This window comes from Brachyhypopomus gauderio, chromosome 9, assembly GCF_052324685.1.
Source record: "Brachyhypopomus gauderio isolate BG-103 chromosome 9, BGAUD_0.2, whole genome shotgun sequence".
Taxonomy (NCBI): Eukaryota; Metazoa; Chordata; class Actinopteri; order Gymnotiformes; family Hypopomidae; genus Brachyhypopomus; species Brachyhypopomus gauderio.
Window position 1 is genome coordinate 786,396 of NC_135219.1, and position 17,993 is coordinate 804,388.

The 17,993-nt window shown below is 44.7% G+C and overlaps 1 protein-coding gene and 1 pseudogene across 2 annotated transcripts; both read left to right on the top strand.

The window, feature by feature from the left end:
* The first annotated feature begins 1,275 nt into the window (after positions 1-1,275).
* LOC143522411 (GTP-binding protein REM 2 pseudogene) lies at positions 1,276-4,079 on the top strand (annotated as a pseudogene). Its single transcript, XR_013132986.1, has 2 exons — positions 1,276-2,603; positions 2,750-4,079. The product of XR_013132986.1 is annotated as a GTP-binding protein REM 2 pseudogene (transcript).
* Positions 4,080-11,313: 7,234 nt separating this feature from the next.
* On the top strand, positions 11,314-13,018 carry LOC143522412 (carbohydrate sulfotransferase 12-like). The gene has a single exon (XM_077016141.1). The coding sequence runs from the start codon at positions 11,494-11,496 to the stop codon at positions 12,676-12,678; it is 1,185 nt and encodes a 394-aa protein (XP_076872256.1). The 5' UTR covers positions 11,314-11,493; the 3' UTR covers positions 12,679-13,018.
* Positions 13,019-17,993: the final 4,975 nt, after the last annotated feature.

Consider the following 17,993-nt stretch of genomic DNA (forward strand, 5'->3'; position numbering starts at 1 on the left):
TCGTCTTTGGCTCGCACGCCACTGTGTTTGGGTTAATGCTGCACAAAAACCCACCAGCACAGGAAACTACAGGCACGCTCCCATACGCAAGATGACCTCACGTCCCTGGAGGCTGTTGGAGTGACTCAAGAACAGATTTTTTAATCCTGCCGTACCCTGGAAGTTAATTGGTGATGAGAGTTTTCTGTTTACTTTTGTCGTATTTTCAGCTACGCTAAATTTACAGTGAAGTCGTGTTCGCCGTCCGACAGGCGGACAGTGGCGGTCTGCGTCTGACCCAGCAGTATTATAGAACCGTTTCATGACCACAAAGATCTATATGTCCTTGCACTCTTTAAACCAGCCTGATAAACACCTCATGAGAAACACCTGATAAACACCTCATATAATCATTCCCTGTTTATATCATCCTAATAATGGTGTCAGCAGATTAGTCATGTTGTAGGGTTACAAATTCTTGGTACATGTTTATTCAGCCAAGCAAGCAATAATGTAAATATGAATATATGAACCTGTTAACACTGTGAGTATATTAATATATGTGATTATATATACAAAATTGACATTTCTTCTCTTTGGACTTTAAAATTGCTCACTGTTTTCACACTGCAGGTTTTTGTATAAACATCTGTGTAACAAACAAAATGGACTGTAGATCAACAGAGTTAAATGAGTTCTGGTGGATATTTAAACGGCAAAAATGACAGAATGTTGAATTTTGACTGAAATAATCTGAATACCTACAGAGGCAGCTATATATTTAATCTACTTTCCATCCTTCTCTCTGTGTCTCTCTGTCCCTCTTTCTCTCCCTCTCCCCCCTCATTCTTCGTCTCTCTGTCTCTCTCTCTGTCCATCTCTCTCCCTCCCTGTCCCCCACCCCCTGTCTCTCCTTGTCTCTCCCTCTCCTCCATCTCTCTCCCTCTCTCTGTACCTCTTTCTCCCTCCCTGCCCCCCCACCCCCCTGTCTCTCCTTGTCTCTCCATCTCTCTGTCCCTCACTGTCCCCCCACCCCCTGTCTCTCCATCTCTCTCCCTCTCTCCATCCCTCTCTCTCTCTCTCTCTCTCTCTCTCTCCATCCCTCTCTCTCTCTCTCTCTCTCTCTCTCTCTCTCTCTCTCTCTCTCTCTCCCTGCCCCCCACCCCCATCTCTCCTTGTCTCTCTCTCTCTCTCCCTCTCTGTCCCTCACTGTCCCCCACCCCCTGTCTCTCCATCCCTCTCCCTCTCTCTCTCTCTCCCTCCCTGTCCCCCACCCCCTGTCTCTCTCTCCCTGTCTCTCTCTCAGAGGCACGTTCCTGTGCTGCACTCTATGAGTCTCCCTATCTGGAATTGTCTGCGTCTCTGGACCACGGCACCTCCGAGCTCCTGGAGTTGGCCGTGCGAGCAGCTCGGGGCGAGCCCCTGGGGCCCCTGGGGGCCGGCGGCGGAGACGGGGCCGCCGGGACCCGCCGCGAGAGCCTCAGCACGCGGGCCAAGCGCTTCCTGGGCAATCTGCTCCCGCGCTACCCCCCGCGAGAAGGAGGGCAAGTTCTTCAGGCAGAAATCTCGCTCCTGCCACGACCTCGGAGCCCTTTGAGCGGAAGGCGGAGAGAGAGAGAAAGAAAGAAGCAAAGACACACAGATTCAGGCAGCCGGGGGGGAGGGGGGTGGGGGGGTGACGGTGGAGGAGGAGGGCTAGTGGTTTATTATGTCAGTTTGACGGCAGAATTTCCACCAGTGGAAAACTGACAGGCAAATAGACAAGAACTTGAAGAAGGAAGACACTCAGAACATTGCAGGGGAGCTCTCGAAATAGTCTAGAAGCAAAAAAGAGCGTACAGAAAACCATTAAAAATCCCGACAAAAACACAACAATGGTTTCACGTCTAGAACGTTTGTCATAGCATTGTAGAGCTATAGCGAGTGATCATCTTTCTGTATACCTGTACATGCAGTGTGCTCTCACTAATTCTGTCTTGTACTGTCACATCTGAGGATCAGGCCGAGTGCATGAGAAACTCTAGTGGTTTGATCAGTTTAACTACTGCATTTTCCATGCACTGCTGGAAAGGGAGTTCAGAGCAGTGGATGGAGAACACCGGTTGCTTTGAGCATGTTGTGCTGTCCGACTCTGTGTGTGCACCATGAACTAATTACTACAAATTGCAAAAGTACATTAAGTTAGAGTAAATCCAGTGTTCGAGGGAAATAGCATTTCTAAAGCCATTTAATTGAGACTTTCTCACAGTGCTCACATTGCTTTATTGACTGTGCCACTGAAGTTGTATGTGTGAACTTTTACATGGCCTTGTTATTTCAGCCCCAACAGCTCCAACCTTCCTTAGCAACAGATTAATTAAACGTTCTTGGAAATCTCAAGGTACCGGTTTCTTTTCTTTTTAATTCTGTTACAATGGCTCACTTTCACCTTGCATGTAATTTCTAACCATTTACAGGGCTCGGTAATCTTTAATCTGTGTGGTAATCCAAAACCGGATTAATGGTCGCACAGAGATTACACCCGCATCATATCCTGCCGCATCAGCGTCCAGTCCGAATACATGTTTTGATGCTGCTCCCGCCCCTCAGACCTGCAGCTCAAGGCTTGCTGCTGTCAATCACAGGTGATTAGTCTGCATTAGTCTAATTTACATTTCTATCAGTATTCAACTGGTACTTATTCTAATGTACATTAGCATATATGAATATAGAGAAGACTTTAGACTGACTCAGGTTGACTCATTCTGTTTTATTGTGGTACGGCGCTGAGTTGTGTGTGTACTGGGCTGAACTCACCTCGACAGACGGCTTCTGTTGCTTTGGAAAGTGCACAGTCTCCAAAAGACAAACAGACTCCCCAACACTCAGAACCTTCCAAACTCACCATCTGATGCCATGACGTCTTCAGGGGCTCCGTTTGGCAAACTTGGACTAAGCAACGGTTGAAAGCTATTCTCCAAAGAGTTCAGTCACCGCCACTGATGACACACCAGCCCGGGCGAGGAGTCCGGGCCCCTTTATCGCGTCGTCCGATGATGGAACGGCCTTTGAGGCGTTTCGGTGGCAGACTGGAGCCCCTGGCTTTTTCTCCCACATGTATCCGGCTTGCCAGTTCTAGAATAGCTCTGAGATCGAGAGGAACCCATGTTCATGTGCGTGTAGGCAAACCTCAGCCAGGTTAGTACTGCAGACAGGTGGTTAGCTAGAAGCATTTCTTCCCAGCACATTAGCCACTGTCCCATCCGACTGTGTTTCTCACACACTTCGTATTGGACGTACTTTTCATGAAACTGACCGCGTTCCTCCAGTACCACGAGGCTAATGGTGTTAAATATAGACCCTTTCATGCGCACGGGGGTTGTCCTTGTGATGACCAGTACGCGTTATAAGAAAACACTACAGGAATTCACACCTACAGTGCTTCACGGTGTCCAGCACGAACGTGTCCAAACACTCAACCCTCATCTGTGTTTTGTACAGTGTAGGCTGTTGTGATCTGAGCGAGGGGGAGGCCGCCCACCATGTGTAACTGGGGTCAGGCGAGCTCGGCAGAGACCCCAGTGGGAAACAGAGGGCTGGGAGAATAGCTGCCCTGGTTTGTGTTCTTTAATCAAAGGAGACGGTGAACTGTATATAGACTGATCGTTGCCTGGCGACAGTAGTCATAGAAACTGAGAATCTTTGTGACATGAAAATTCTTCCACATTTCCTCTTTTTCCCCAGACACGTTAGAGCGGCAGACTGCAGGTAAAAATAGGACACAATGTGCCTGGGGGAGAGATGTGATGGAGCCTGGGGAAGACACACACTGTTTGACTACTGTATAATATAAGAAACATCACACATTCATTTAAAGTGCAGTTTCTCTCGGTGTAACAGTGTAAATCAGATTCTACGTGAGCTTGAAAATGTGTAAAGTTCTAAACACAAATGTGCTCCAAAATATAAAAATACGTGCATGTTAGCTCTCTCTCTCTCTCTCACACACACACTTGCTCATTAGTTGTTATAATAAGCTGACAGGATGGAGTGACCCTGTAGATGGTGACACATCCTCGCTAATGAAGCGCAGCAGTGTAGAAGCTCTGGTGAGATGTGTCTCCTCACAGTGACTCATTACCTTGAGTTGTAGCTAAAGAAAAAAAAACTGTGGTGGCATGGGCACCCCCTGTCGCCCCCTTGTGGAGTTAATAAAAACATATGAACACACGTTTTTTAATATGCTCTGTGAAATGTGAGTGATCACTGTCAGGCACACGTGCTCAGAGGCGTTACTGAACAGTCTGCTATGCAGCTGGGCGTACACTGTACGATATTTTAAATCGTGTACTCAGCTCCAGCTCAAACTGTACGACTAAATCGCAGGGTTTAAAAGTTCACAGCTCACGATTCATATACTCACACTATACGACCCGACGCTCTCATGCGATCTCACGAGGAGCGATTTGAATTTCAAACATGTTTGATATTCTTGCGACGCTGCGATTTCTGATCGGGAGTTGGTCGTGAGGTGTGAATCGCTCCTCGTTTACCTGTGTAAACTATACGATGCACGACACGCGATTGAGCCGAAACTCGGCCCGATCGCAAAAATAGTCGCACGAGTGAAAAATCCGCTGAAAATGGGCCAAAAATCGCACAGTGTACGCCCAGCTTTAACCGACCGCGCAGGAGTCCCGCGTGGAACGCATGTTAGCCTTCACCAAACGACGTGAAGAAAAGAAACCAACGGATCCATCCGTGAATCCACCGAGCAGGAAGCAGTCAGAGGTACAACAGCACATGTCAAATGACAATCATGAGGAGCTGGGGAGCACCTGAGATGTTCCTCGCCTACTGGCTAAAGAAACCAGCAGCTCGGCATAGCCAACTAGCAGAACAAGTGTGCACCGGCTGCTAGCTGTCCGCTCCATCTGGGCTGGCCTACACGAGGGTGGAGGTCATGGAGGTTCATCCAAGAACAGAAGATATTACCCGCTTGTCTACAACATGGAACCTCCGAACACCAAAACACGTGTTTTATATACGAGGCACCTTGCTGACGCCCTGCTGATCACAGTCGTTAAAGACACTCAGCCAGTCATCCTGGTGATAGACGAGGACTTAAGGAATTTGTGAATGAATCATATCAGCTCATGTTCTGCCTAGAATACACATCTGCACTAGGGTGTGGATGTAGGCAGAGTTAACACTATGATGATACTAAGAATGTGTCTTGATTTAATCAGGCTTTAAAAACTAAGAGGGCACTTTAAAAACTGCAGAAGGACCCCAGGGAACCTGCAATTGGATGCATATTTATATATATTACACAATGCACGAGTCATTATTTGTTGAAGCAGAAACAAGCTTGCAAATGATGCAGAAAGTTGTCAGGACCCATAAATCAATGCTGCGCATTCACAGAAGGTAAATCCGAGCCAAGAATGTCTGGTGTAAACAGGTGTTGCCTTTTTCTGTTGAGTAACCATGAGTTGTACATCAAATAAGATTGTAAAAGAAACAATCCAGCACGTCTCACTCCACTATCCATTAGCCATGTCTGGAACAAATGACAGGTTTCCTTCTGTTAAAAGGGAACACCTGCTGACTGAAAACACTTACAATGGAAACCCAAAAGGAATGGTTAAAACCTCCCAATAAACCTTTGTTCATTTGAAATTTGTGACTATAGATTTTTTTTATTTTCTAATTATACTTGGGTCAACTGGCTCTACCACTAGATAGTAACACAAAGCTATAGCGAACGATTTTCAACTCTCAAAACAAGTCAAAATGACCGTCCATGCTATTCCACCACATACATGTAAATGAACGCTATAACCTCAGGATTTGTGTTCGAGACGCAGGTTTTAAACCTGCTTATAACATCATATTTCATCACAAACTGCCAAAATGTTCAAATCAATCCAGATTTGTGTTGCATGAATTTGAGTATAAATGTAAGTTATAAGTTGTTGTTAGATGCCCTACACATCTCTGGTGAGTACTGTATAGTTATATGTATGGAGTGGTGTATAGCTAGCTCACGAGTTCTTTCTAAACATTGTGGGTAATGTTTTAACTGGAGGTGTTTGTGCTAGATGCTAAGCCTGTTTGTAGACGTCAGTTTTATAAACCTCCGAGTGCTTTCACTGATGCTGAACTCTGACATTATTTCCACATTGCCTTGGAAATCAAACTCAATGGCCAGTAGTCACTAATGAGGTGATGTGTGTGTGTGTGTGTGTGTGTGTGTGTGTGTGTGTGTGTGTGTGTGTGTGTGTGTGTGTGAGAGAGAGAGAGAGAGATACTGTGTTTCTTTTCTCATGCGCCCACAGACTGCAAGTGAAAGGATCTGTCACCAAGCCAAACATGCAGAACAAGTGTTGTGGGAGGGCAAAGATAAGCATGAACCACAATGGGCTAAAATAACACAACACAGAGACGGAATAGAGGCAGCACAGAGACAGCACAGTGTCAACATAGAGGCAGCACAGGGACAGCACAGTGTCAACATTGAGGCAGCACAGGGACAGCACAGTGTCAACATAGAGGCAGCTCAGATACAGCACAGTGTCAACATAGAGGCAGCACAGAGACAGCACAGTGTCAACATAGAGGCAGCACAGGGACAGCACAGTGTCAACATAGAGGCAGCACAGAGACAGCACAGTGTCAACATAGAGGCAGCACAGAGACAGGACAGTGTCAACACAGAGGCAGCACAGAGACAGCACAGTGTCAACATAGAGGCAGCACAGGGACAGCACAGTGTCAACATAGAGACAGCACAGTGTCAACATAGAGGCAGCACAGAGACAGCACAGTGTCAACATAGAGGCAGCTCAGATACAGCACAGTGTCAACATAGAGGCAGCACAGAGACAGCACAGTGTCAACATAGAGGCAGCACAGAGACAGCACAGTGTCAACATAGAGGCAGCACAGGGACAGCACAGTGTCAACATAGAGGCAGCACAGAGACAGCACAGTGTCAACATAGAGGCAGCACAGAGACAGCACAGTGTCAACATAGAGGCAGCACAGAGACAGCGAGGCAGCACAGACACAGCACAATGTCAATATAGAGGCAGCACAGAGACAGAAGTGTCAGTATAGAGACAGCATAGTGTCTGCACAGAGACAGCATAGGCCAGTGAGAATTATAATCACAGATTTACAACTGTGTGTGTGTGTGTGTGTGTGTGTGTGTGTGTGTGTGTGTGTGTGTGTGTGAGAGAGAGAGAGAGAGAGAGAGAGAGAGAGATACTGTGTTTCTTTTCTCATGCGCCCACAGACTGCAAGTGAAAGGATCTGTCACCAAGCCAAACATGCAGAACAAGTGTTGTGGGAGGGCAAAGATAAGCATGAACCACAATGGGCTAAAATAACACAACACAGAGACGGAATAGAGGCAGCACAGAGACAGCACAGTGTCAACATAGAGGCAGCACAGGGACAGCACAGTGTCAACATAGAGGCAGCACAGGGACAGCACAGTGTCAACATAGAGGCAGCTCAGATACAGCACAGTGTCAACATAGAGGCAGCACAGAGACAGCACAGTGTCAACATAGAGGCAGCACAGGGACAGCACAGTGTCAACATAGAGGCAGCACAGAGACAGCACAGTGTCAACATAGAGGCAGCACAGAGACAGCACAGTGTCAACATAGAGGCAGCACAGAGACAGCACAGTGTCAACATAGAGGCAGCACAGGGACAGCACAGTGTCAACATAGAGACAGCACAGTGTCAACATAGAGGCAGCACAGAGACAGCACAGTGTCAACATAGAGGCAGCTCAGATACAGCACAGTGTCAACATAGAGGCAGCACAGAGACAGCACAGTGTCAACATAGAGGCAGCACAGAGACAGCACAGTGTCAACATAGAGGCAGCACAGGGACAGCACAGTGTCAACATAGAGACAGCACAGTGTCAACATAGAGGCAGCACAGAGACAGCACAGTGTCAACATAGAGGCAGCTCAGATACAGCACAGTGTCAACATAGAGGCAGCACAGAGACAGCACAGTGTCAACATAGAGGCAGCACAGAGACAGCACAGTGTCAACATAGAGGCAGCACAGACACAGCACAGTGTCAACATAGAAGCAGCACAGACACAACACAGTGTCAACATAGAGGCAGCACAGAGACAGCGAGGCAGCACAGACACAGCACAATGTCAATATAGAGGCAGCACAGAGACAGAAGTGTCAGTATAGAGACAGCATAGTGTCTGCACAGAGACAGCATAGGCCAGTGAGAATTATAATCACAGATTTACAACTGTCTTCTGTGTCGTTCTCAGTGTTTGGTTTGAGTGCTTTCTGCACTGCTGCTGTTCATGGGATATTCTAGGGTGACCGAACACTTACTCAACAATGATACTGATGAGTAAAACCTCCAGCAATACTGCTGAGCCTGATACACTCATATCACTCTTCAGTGTGATACACTCCTACCACTATATCACTCTTCAGTGTGATACACTCCTACCACAATATCACTTTTCAGTGTGATACACTCCTACCACTATATCACTCTTCAGTGTGATACACTCATACCACTATATCACTCCTCAGTGTGTTACACTCATGCCAGTGCCACCATACCACTCTTCAGTGTGATACACTCATACCACTATATCACTCCTCAGTGTGATACACTCATACCACCATGCCACTCTTCAGTGTTTCAAATAATATGAAAGCATAGATCCATTTGTTTAAATTCACAGAACAACGATGTCTCATTTAATGCATAGTTCAAAATGCCTTTTGGCTATTGCAAGTGCATTTTTTAGACTTTCATGTGGTTAAGAAGACAAAAGGCCTAACAGGTTCATTTGATGTCCACCCAGGTGAGGTTCTGTTTTTAGTCCATCACCGGGGAAGCCAGTGGACACACTTCTGCAAAAAACATGTTCAGCAACCACACATCATAACCACAATCTCCATTACATTTTGATATTAAGACACCAGATCGCACAAGCATAAATCAAACTGGAATTGAACAATTACAAACGCAAGGCCGGTATCACGGAGTCTTCGCACACTGCGCCGAATTGATCTCATTTTATTGAAGCAACACACTAAAAGCTCTGATGCAGCAATAACGTTTTTATAGAGATGCGGAAGAATACTCAACTTATGGTCATGACCCGTGGCAGGGTCCTGATTTCATTTAGTTTATCTAATTGTTTTTGTGCCTTCTTCAGTGCTAGGGATGTTTAAGTCAAGTTCTAACAGTACTAGTTTCTATATATTAGTGTCGTGATTATTTTAACTCTGCCGTCTAGAGCGGGGTTAGCGCAGAGTAGGACGGGAGGAATTACATAATCTCTCCGCTGTGATAATAACATTTCTCAAGCAGCGAACACAGCACACAAGAGTTGATGACATTCCTCCGCTCATGGCTCCACTTCCCACTAACTTTGAGATCAAATACTATGTAACTATTTTATGATATTTCGTGTTCACATTTACTCAGTAAATATTTTAGCACCTAATGTTAAGTAGCTGCTTCTTGTCGGCTGTCTTTTGCTACTAGCAAACAATGTAAAATGTCTCGGAAAAAGTCGCTCAGTGAGTATAAGATTGAACTAGTAAAAGTTTTGTAGAAAATTAGGCAGTGGCACCCCCTTGTGGAGAAAAAGTGTTCTACACCACTCTGGGTAATGTTCTGGGGCTTCCTCTATGTATAGGTCTCTTTTGTTCTCGCATCAGTTGTTTTTCATTTATTGTGAAATCTGTTCCAGTCTACATAATTTTACGTAATATTAGCATGAAGTCTTAAGATTCAAATGGTTGGAGCTGAGTTATCACGAGCTTTCGTGAGTCAAAGACAAACTACTCTGAGTGGAACATTTTGTACACAGACATGCACTGGGAACACCAAAGAGACCTATAATTAAAATAGGCTACGTTTACGGTACCTACACTAACCAAAAGCCAGTTCAAATAAATTGGAGAGTAGGGTGGCATACGGCTGAAGAGCAACATCTCTCCATAGCTTTCGCTTTAGCAACAAACAGCGCTCACTTCAGATCCAGGACCTGTTCCGTCTTTGCCCACGGCCCACGCTCATGGTTCATGTTCCTGCTTTGCTTAAATTTCTATCAGAAAAAAAAAATTGGGTCATCCTACCATTGAAGGAGGTGGCCAGGGAAGTTGTTCATTTTAATGATGTTTTTAATGACATCCACAGACAAATATTGTGTTGTTGTGATGTTGTTATTCATATTCAGATGTTGTGATTCAGATATTGTCACGGTACATCCCCTGACCCCTCCCCTTTGGGCGTGTGTTTATGTCGTCTACGTCTAGTCGTCTGCGAATCTATGTGTTAAGCTGAACGTCTTCTGTATAGGTTTTGTTAGGCAACATAAATTAACACATTCATTTGTGAAATTACCTGTGAAAAATGCCCATCTGCATTCATGTAATGACAACACTCAGTAGCCTATAACTCCTTCTCCTACTTTTTTTCCTACTTAATTGTAGGCCTATATTGACTTAAATTGCAAAATATATGCATCAAGGCCTGCAGACAGTGGAGGGTAAACAGAAGTTAACTGAAGGACATGACTGTATATAGTTAATATTGGATATGAATTTGAATATGAATATATCAGTTGCCCCCCAAAATGTCTGTGCATGCCACTGGTGGGTGTGGTTGTGTCCGAGCGTGTTCGTCAGTCTCACCTGTGGCTCGACTCGTCATCACTCGAGGCTTATGTGGTCTGTCTATTTAATGTGTGTCCGCGCAGTGTCCCGTGTTTGTCTTTGTTTGAGTCTGTTAAACACTAAATGTGTAAGTGTTATGTGTGCGCAGGGAGGGTGTTCTAGGCTGTTCGTGGCTGACTCTCCACAGAGGCATTCAGTTCTGTTGGCACCCCGGGACGGGTTGTGCCCTTTGGTGGGGGGCTCTGTCACGGTACAGCCCCTGACCCCTCCCCTTTGGGCGTGTGTTTATATTATCTACGTCTAGTCGTCTGCGTCTGTGTATCTTCGTGGGTGTGGTTGTGTCCGTGTGTTAATCAGTCTCACCTGTCGCTCGTCTCGTCATGACTCGGGGCTTATGTGGTCAGTCTATTTAATGTGTGTTCGTGCAGTGTCCTGTGCTTGTCTTTGTTTAAGTCTGTTAAACACTAAATGTGTAAGTGTTATGTGTGCGCTGTCTGCGCTTACTTGTATATAAATGACGAAGATGGAACTCCGTGCCTTGTCCTTATCTCGCACCCCAGCGTCACAGATGTATATATATACTACAATCTCCCGTTCATTCCCAGAGGTTTTTCTCTTCTCATGAGTTATGTGGTGGCGGTGCAGCTGTGACAGGGATTTGCTTTGTGTGAGGACCCACATCTCATGTTTAAAACCAGTTAGTCCAGCAAATACTGAGTAATAATGTAAGGGATATTACCAACACCTGAGGACTGCATTCAAAGATTGTTTTACGTGTAACCTTTAACACATAAATCCCAGAGAGGTTGTTCATAACGTTTTTTTGTGTGGGACAAAATGATGAAAACATCAAGGTGTTCCTACTTGTTGTTCCTTCTGATGTCTTTTTCAGCATTGCTTGCTTTTTTGTGGTATTCGGACATTAAGGATAGGTTTGCCTTCAGGTTTCAGTACGGTACCAGTCTAGAAGGGTGTTTGTACAACGGACAGCTTCAAGCAAGGTTTCCCTCTACCCACGGTCAAAAGTGCTCAGGCTATGGAGGTATCAGCAACACATCCGGTGGACCTGCGGGTTCAGATGAGGTGGGAGCTATATATTCAGCGGTTCCGCTGTATCTGGAACACAGACAGTATGCCAGAAAGAAGCTGATTAATGACCTGTGCAACAATAACGGTACTATACGTTTTTTAAAAGAAAAGACGCTTGACGACATTCCATCTGATCTACTGTCAAACCTCGTTGTGGATGACAGGCATGGGATCATATATTGCTACGTCCCGAAGGTCGCATGCACGCAGTGGAAACGCGTTATGATTGTCCTGAGCGAGAGTCTCAAGGTGAACGGCACTCCCTACAAAAACCTCTCTGATATTCCCACAGAAATCGTTCACGGCGACAGCCTAATTTATCTCAAGTCCCACAGAGACATGAAACAGAAGCTTCGGAAATATAAAAAGTTTACATTTGTCAGAAATCCTTTCGTCAGACTGATTTCTGCCTATCGCGAGAAATTCAATAAACCGAACAAGTACTTTTATAAGACGTTTGCAGTCCCCATTCTGGTTAAGTATGGACACATGTCTCCTCCGGCCAGCGAAGAGGAAGCTCACGCAGCCGGCATTCATCCATCATTCCCAGACTTCATCCACTACCTCCTAGATCTCCCAGACGATAACGCCCACGCCTTCCAAGAGCACTGGAGACAAACCTATCATCTGTGCCATCCGTGCCAAATTAAATATGATTTTGTTGGAAAGATGGAGACCATGCAGGAGGACGCGCGGCACTTGCTGCGCGTTCTCGAGGTCGACCACATGGTCAGCTTCCCCTCGGGCACCAGCAACAGGACGGAGGAGAGCTGGATAAACACCTGGTTCACCAGCATCCCCGACGAGCTGAAGAGGAAACTCTACAAAACATACGAGGCGGACTTTAAACTGTTTGGATACTCTCTGCCCGAAAACTTTTTTTTAAATGCTGATCCTTCTCAAAGCACTTCTCAAGTAAGGATAAACGATTAATTTGCAGTTCACTACTTCTGCTGTGAACTACTTTTGAGCAAAACATTCTGTACACATTACGTACACATGGCTGCATTAATATCATGGCTATCATTACTTACATGACTAATTATTTTATGATGAAAGTGCATAATTACATGAATTATAGTGTTCCTCTCTGTTTGGCTGTACAGGAAGTGATACGGTACTTTATTCAAAGGTCACATACTTTGGCATTATAGAGTACCCATCTGTTTACTAACATGTGAACTTTTCCAGATGATAAGTGCCTGACTTTTTAGGACAGTGATGTGATTCAGTGTGCTGGGTCAGTTTTCTTCCTACATTCAGTTGATTGTTATGGGAGGCCAGGAATAATTATAACCCATAATTGTGAAACAGTTTTAAAAATAAAGTTATGCTTTATTATACCAGAAATGTGTCATATTGTTGTTGACTGTAATGAAAACTTGACATAAATGGGTTCAGCATGCTGTTTGGACATTTTTACCCATACACATGTGCATGTGATCACATATTCAGGGAAACAGAGGGGTCCGGTGGAGATGATTATACTGTACCAGTTCATGACTGGTTGATACCAGTCTCATGTGGAGAGCAAACTCAAATAGTTCTTACTTGTAAGCATATTTTGATTTTTTTATTGTAAATCTGGCAGAGCCGTGTAGCGTTTTTGTAGTAGTTTTATGATAATGCTTTATAGTTCAATGATGCCGTGGACAGGATTAGGAAATGGGTGGGAATATGGTGCCATCTGTCTTCAAATTAAAAGTCTTGGTTTAATTTAAATTAGTTTGAATTAAATTTAAAAGGCTTGGTTGCTAGGAGATGGTATGTTGTAGTCTCCCTGTACCATGCCTGTCTCTTAGAAGACCCTGGTTCAAACACGACCACCAGACCCAAGAGCCAACTGCCCAGCCTCACTCGTGGCTCCGCCCAGAGGCGGACTGGCATACATTACTACCGGGGATTTCCCAGGTGGGCCGCTGGGTTAGTGGGCCGCCGGTGGTTTAACTCGGCCCGTGGAGGATCCACTACCACGCACTGCAGCACCGGCCCATAGTCACGCTGCTGTTTAACGGTGTTATTACCTCCCCCGCTCCAGTCAGACTAACCTGCTCAGCACGGCCGCGGACTGAGCCTGTAAACACATGAACGAGTTGGACCGGACTACGAAAACATACAGCAGCTGTGTCACTTATTAATACAAGTAGTCAGGAACTGGAAACGCCTTGTCCATACTAAAGCCACATTCATTATATCTCCCTGTTTGTATCCCACGAGTGACAAATCAAGAAAGAGAGGCCAGTTGCACACCGACACTGCTGAGGGTCTAACTCATCATTTGATCCCTCCGCGACACGGTTCACACTACTGAAACGTGAATAAATAAGTCCGCATTGCCGTAAAGATGGAGCAGTCTAAGCCAGGGTCTAAACCAGAGACCGTATATATAAGGTCAATGGTCAAAACAAACTACGAAACGTAAAGGTGGTGCTGAAAAGCTGAGAGAGAGAAAAAGACAAGCTGCAGAGGTTTTACTCACTGAGTGAACAATGTAGGTTTCAGTAGCTTTCCAGTTGTTTTCCCCTGTATTTTGTAAGGGTCAAGTTGTTAAGTTTGTTAGTTATTTTGTTATGCCACTATGTGGCTTTGTAATCATATTATTGCTGGAATTAATATTGTCCATATGACAATAAAAGCTGTCATTTACACTACGTGCCATGTATAGATTATATATATATACTGGTCCACTATATATATAATATAGTGGCCAGTCTGTCCGGTCTGGTCTCAGTGGGTGTATCTCAATTCAGCGGCTGCAGCCTACATAGACCGCAGCCCACGGAGGCCACACACTTCAAAGGCCGTGTAGGCTGCATCTCACGGCTGTTAAATGAGACAGTCTAGTCTTCGCAAGACGTATGTTTGCGTGACCACGCTCTGCCCCATTACGTGTTACATACGTGTTAGCGAGCTGTTCGACAAAATGGAGCCAGAAACCGCATTTTTTTTCTGTTTTTATTGTTTATTTTTATTGAACATGTATTCACATGTTTGGCGAGAAGTATCACTTCATAACAAAATTCAATGTATTTTTAAAAACGTTACACTTTAGTAAATACTCAAAGCACAGGTTTACCTGCAATATCATTAATAATTGGCATGTTATTTAGCATCTCATTGCAGTATAAATTTCCATATTTAAAAAATACCTACATTTAAAAACGAATTCTTCAGACCGTACACTAGACTCCGCCATGTCGCCTGTTTATTGTTCATAGAGCAATGAATCCTGTGACGTAACCGGCCTACAAACGCGCACTTTGTGGGCTGCAGCCCCTGAATTGAGATGCACCCCAAGTTTTTCCGTTCCCTTCTTGTTGTCTGTAGCCCCGCCCCTTCATTAGCATTCCCAGGTTTGTCTTGTTGGGTGTGATTGTGTATTTAAACCGTAGCTTCTGTATATTCTGTGCTGATCTAAGTGTACAGCCTTGTGTGGCAACATGGTCTTGAATAGGGCTGGGTATCGATTCAAATTCCAAGAATCGATCCAATTCCGATTCTGAAGATTAAGAATCGATTTATTTCGATTTAATCCGATTTAATCGATTCGATCCGATTCGATCCAATTCGGGGTTTAGTGTTATTAAAAATGTATTTATTTGAGCTGTTTCCTGACTATGTACAGATGCAACATGTTAAAACTAGTATTATATCAATATTAATCAGCAAATAGTTACTGGTAGTTGGTAGTTATTGATGGCTGGAAGACTGGTGAAAAGGGTAATCATAAATCTACCTTCAAGAAAGGTAATCCAGGACAATAAACAGAGGACATCTTTGAGGTGTCTATATCTGCAACAGTGGACTCCTACTGGGACACTAACGAGTGCATTATTATTATGATTGAAATAATTAAGAAGTCACCCAAAAGCTGTTGCTACCAAATGCATTTTTATTTTAAAAGTGCTCACACTTAATAAACTGAAAGTATAAAATGTAAACGTGTATTTTTCTTTAAAGTGAGATTATAAGAACAGAACTCTCACGTTACGGTCCCCAACCCCTCCCTGTTGGGCGTGTGTTAACGTTGTCTGCGTCTACTCGTCTGCGTCTGTGTATCTCCGTGGGTGCGGGTGCGTCTTGTGATAATCCTCACCTGTGGCTCGTCTCGTCATCACGTGGGGTTTGTGTGGTTTGTCTACTTAATGTGCGTTCGTGCAGCGTCCTGTGCTCGTTGTTTGAGTCACACATGTTCTATGTAAACGTGTTTTATGTGCGCTGTCTGCGCTTCGGTAACGTAACGATTTGGAAAGTGCAAAGGATTCTGTCTCGTCCATCGCCTTGCGCCCAACGTTACAAGAACATTTTTAACTTTTTAAAACTGTAAAAACACTGGGTAAACTGTCAGTGACATGGACTAACTGTAAATAGTCACTGACACTGGATAAACTGTCCTGTTTTTAGATTGCCGATTTGACTATCGTCGTTACCGTCACTGTCCGACGCCATGTTGTTTTACAGTTAGTTAGACCGAGCACGCCTGCGTGAATTCAGTGACGAGGCGGGTGTAGAAGTTCACAAAAAATCGATCTTTGGACGTACGAATCGATTATCAGATCATCATACGCGAATCGATTCTGAATCGGAAAATCGATTTTTTCAACACAGGCCTAGTCTTGAATGATCTAATGGTTTGTTCTTTGTGTTTGTCTTTACATATTGGTTCTTTTATCTGTGTTGGACTCTTTAAAGGATTTCACCCAAGCCTGCCTTTATGATCCTTCATTATACCTCTTTCCTCTCAGCATTTGTGTTCGCCTCCCTTTCACAACACCAGCGGTGTTACACTGGTACAACAGCCAGAACACCCATTTTGTCTTCCTGAGGGGTAGCGTCTGTAACACTGCCCTCACCTTCAGGGGCTGACTGTGTCGGTCACACTACCCTCTTCCATTGCTATGCTCCCAGATACACAAATAAGATACCATTTTCAGAAAGTGCATAAATAACTTGCCTGAGGTTGCTGAAACAGTTGCTGTGTCATGAGAACCAGTCAGATGGGTTTCCTGGAGAGCATGAGGTTATAGTTCACTACAAGTTGACATGCAACTATCTAAGGAATGTAAGAGGTAGGCTTAAAGCTTTAAAACATCTCTACTATCTCTTTAAAGTGACATATGGTATAAATAAAACACCAACACAATAGGCCTGAGGACCCTGGATATGCACCTGCAAAAAAAACAAACTCTACTGAGTTACATAGAGACAGTTGCCATCACACAATTGTCATTGAGCACCTTTCCAGAGGCACTGCATTTGTGTTAGAGAAGATGGTTTGCTACCGGCCCATGGCGGGGGAGGGGGGGGCCATCCTGGGGGGGGGGCTCTGTTTCCTCTGGTTCCCCTGGACCTGCGCTCCTTGGCTGGGGGGGGGGGCTCTGTTTCCTCTGGTTCCCCTGGACCTGCGCTCCCTTGGCTGGGGGGGGGGGGGGGGGGGGGGGGGGTCCGGGGTCTCCCTCTCCCGCCTGCGGGGACGGGCATGCGGGGGTCACTGGGAAGTGTGGCCCTGTTGTCGCAGCTTTCTACTCTTGCTGGTAAGTACATTCTGTACATTTATCCTATGTTACACTACTAGGTTACACATAAACACACACTCACACATACACATACATCACAGTCATTTGTGCTATATGTCTTGGGTACACTTTCTGCTTTACTTTGCTGTGGTCATTCGAGCTGGTTGTGTTTTTTATTTATTTATTTATTTTTATTTATATATAATATATTTTTTCCCCTGCCCTTCTGTCTTTTCCCTTTTTATTCTTTCTCTCCCCCTCTTTTCTTGGTCCACCTAACCCCAATAATTATCACTTTGCATATTGTTATAATTGTTAAAATTGTCATTATAATTGTTATAATTGTCATTTGAACTGTACGTAAAAACAAAGTTGTCCTCCAAAGATGGGGGGGGGGGGGGGGTTGGAGGTGGGCCATTAAAAAAAAAAAAAAAGAGAGAAGATGGTTATTTCAGTTAAACTCCACTGAGGTGAATTCTCCTCATTCTCCTGTTGATGGTTCAGAACACCGAGTCTGCACATGCAGTACACGTACGCAGGATCAGAAAACACATACTTTATGAGCTAATACCGTATCCAATGTCCAAATTCTGTGTAAGGTAAGAACAGGTTGTGTTCCAATGTTGACAGGGTATTAGAGCTTTCATAACATGACAATAAGGCCAGTATAAGGCAAGTTGGTGTCCATAAGTCTAAGGCATTACCAAAGCATGAGATAATGAACTAATAATT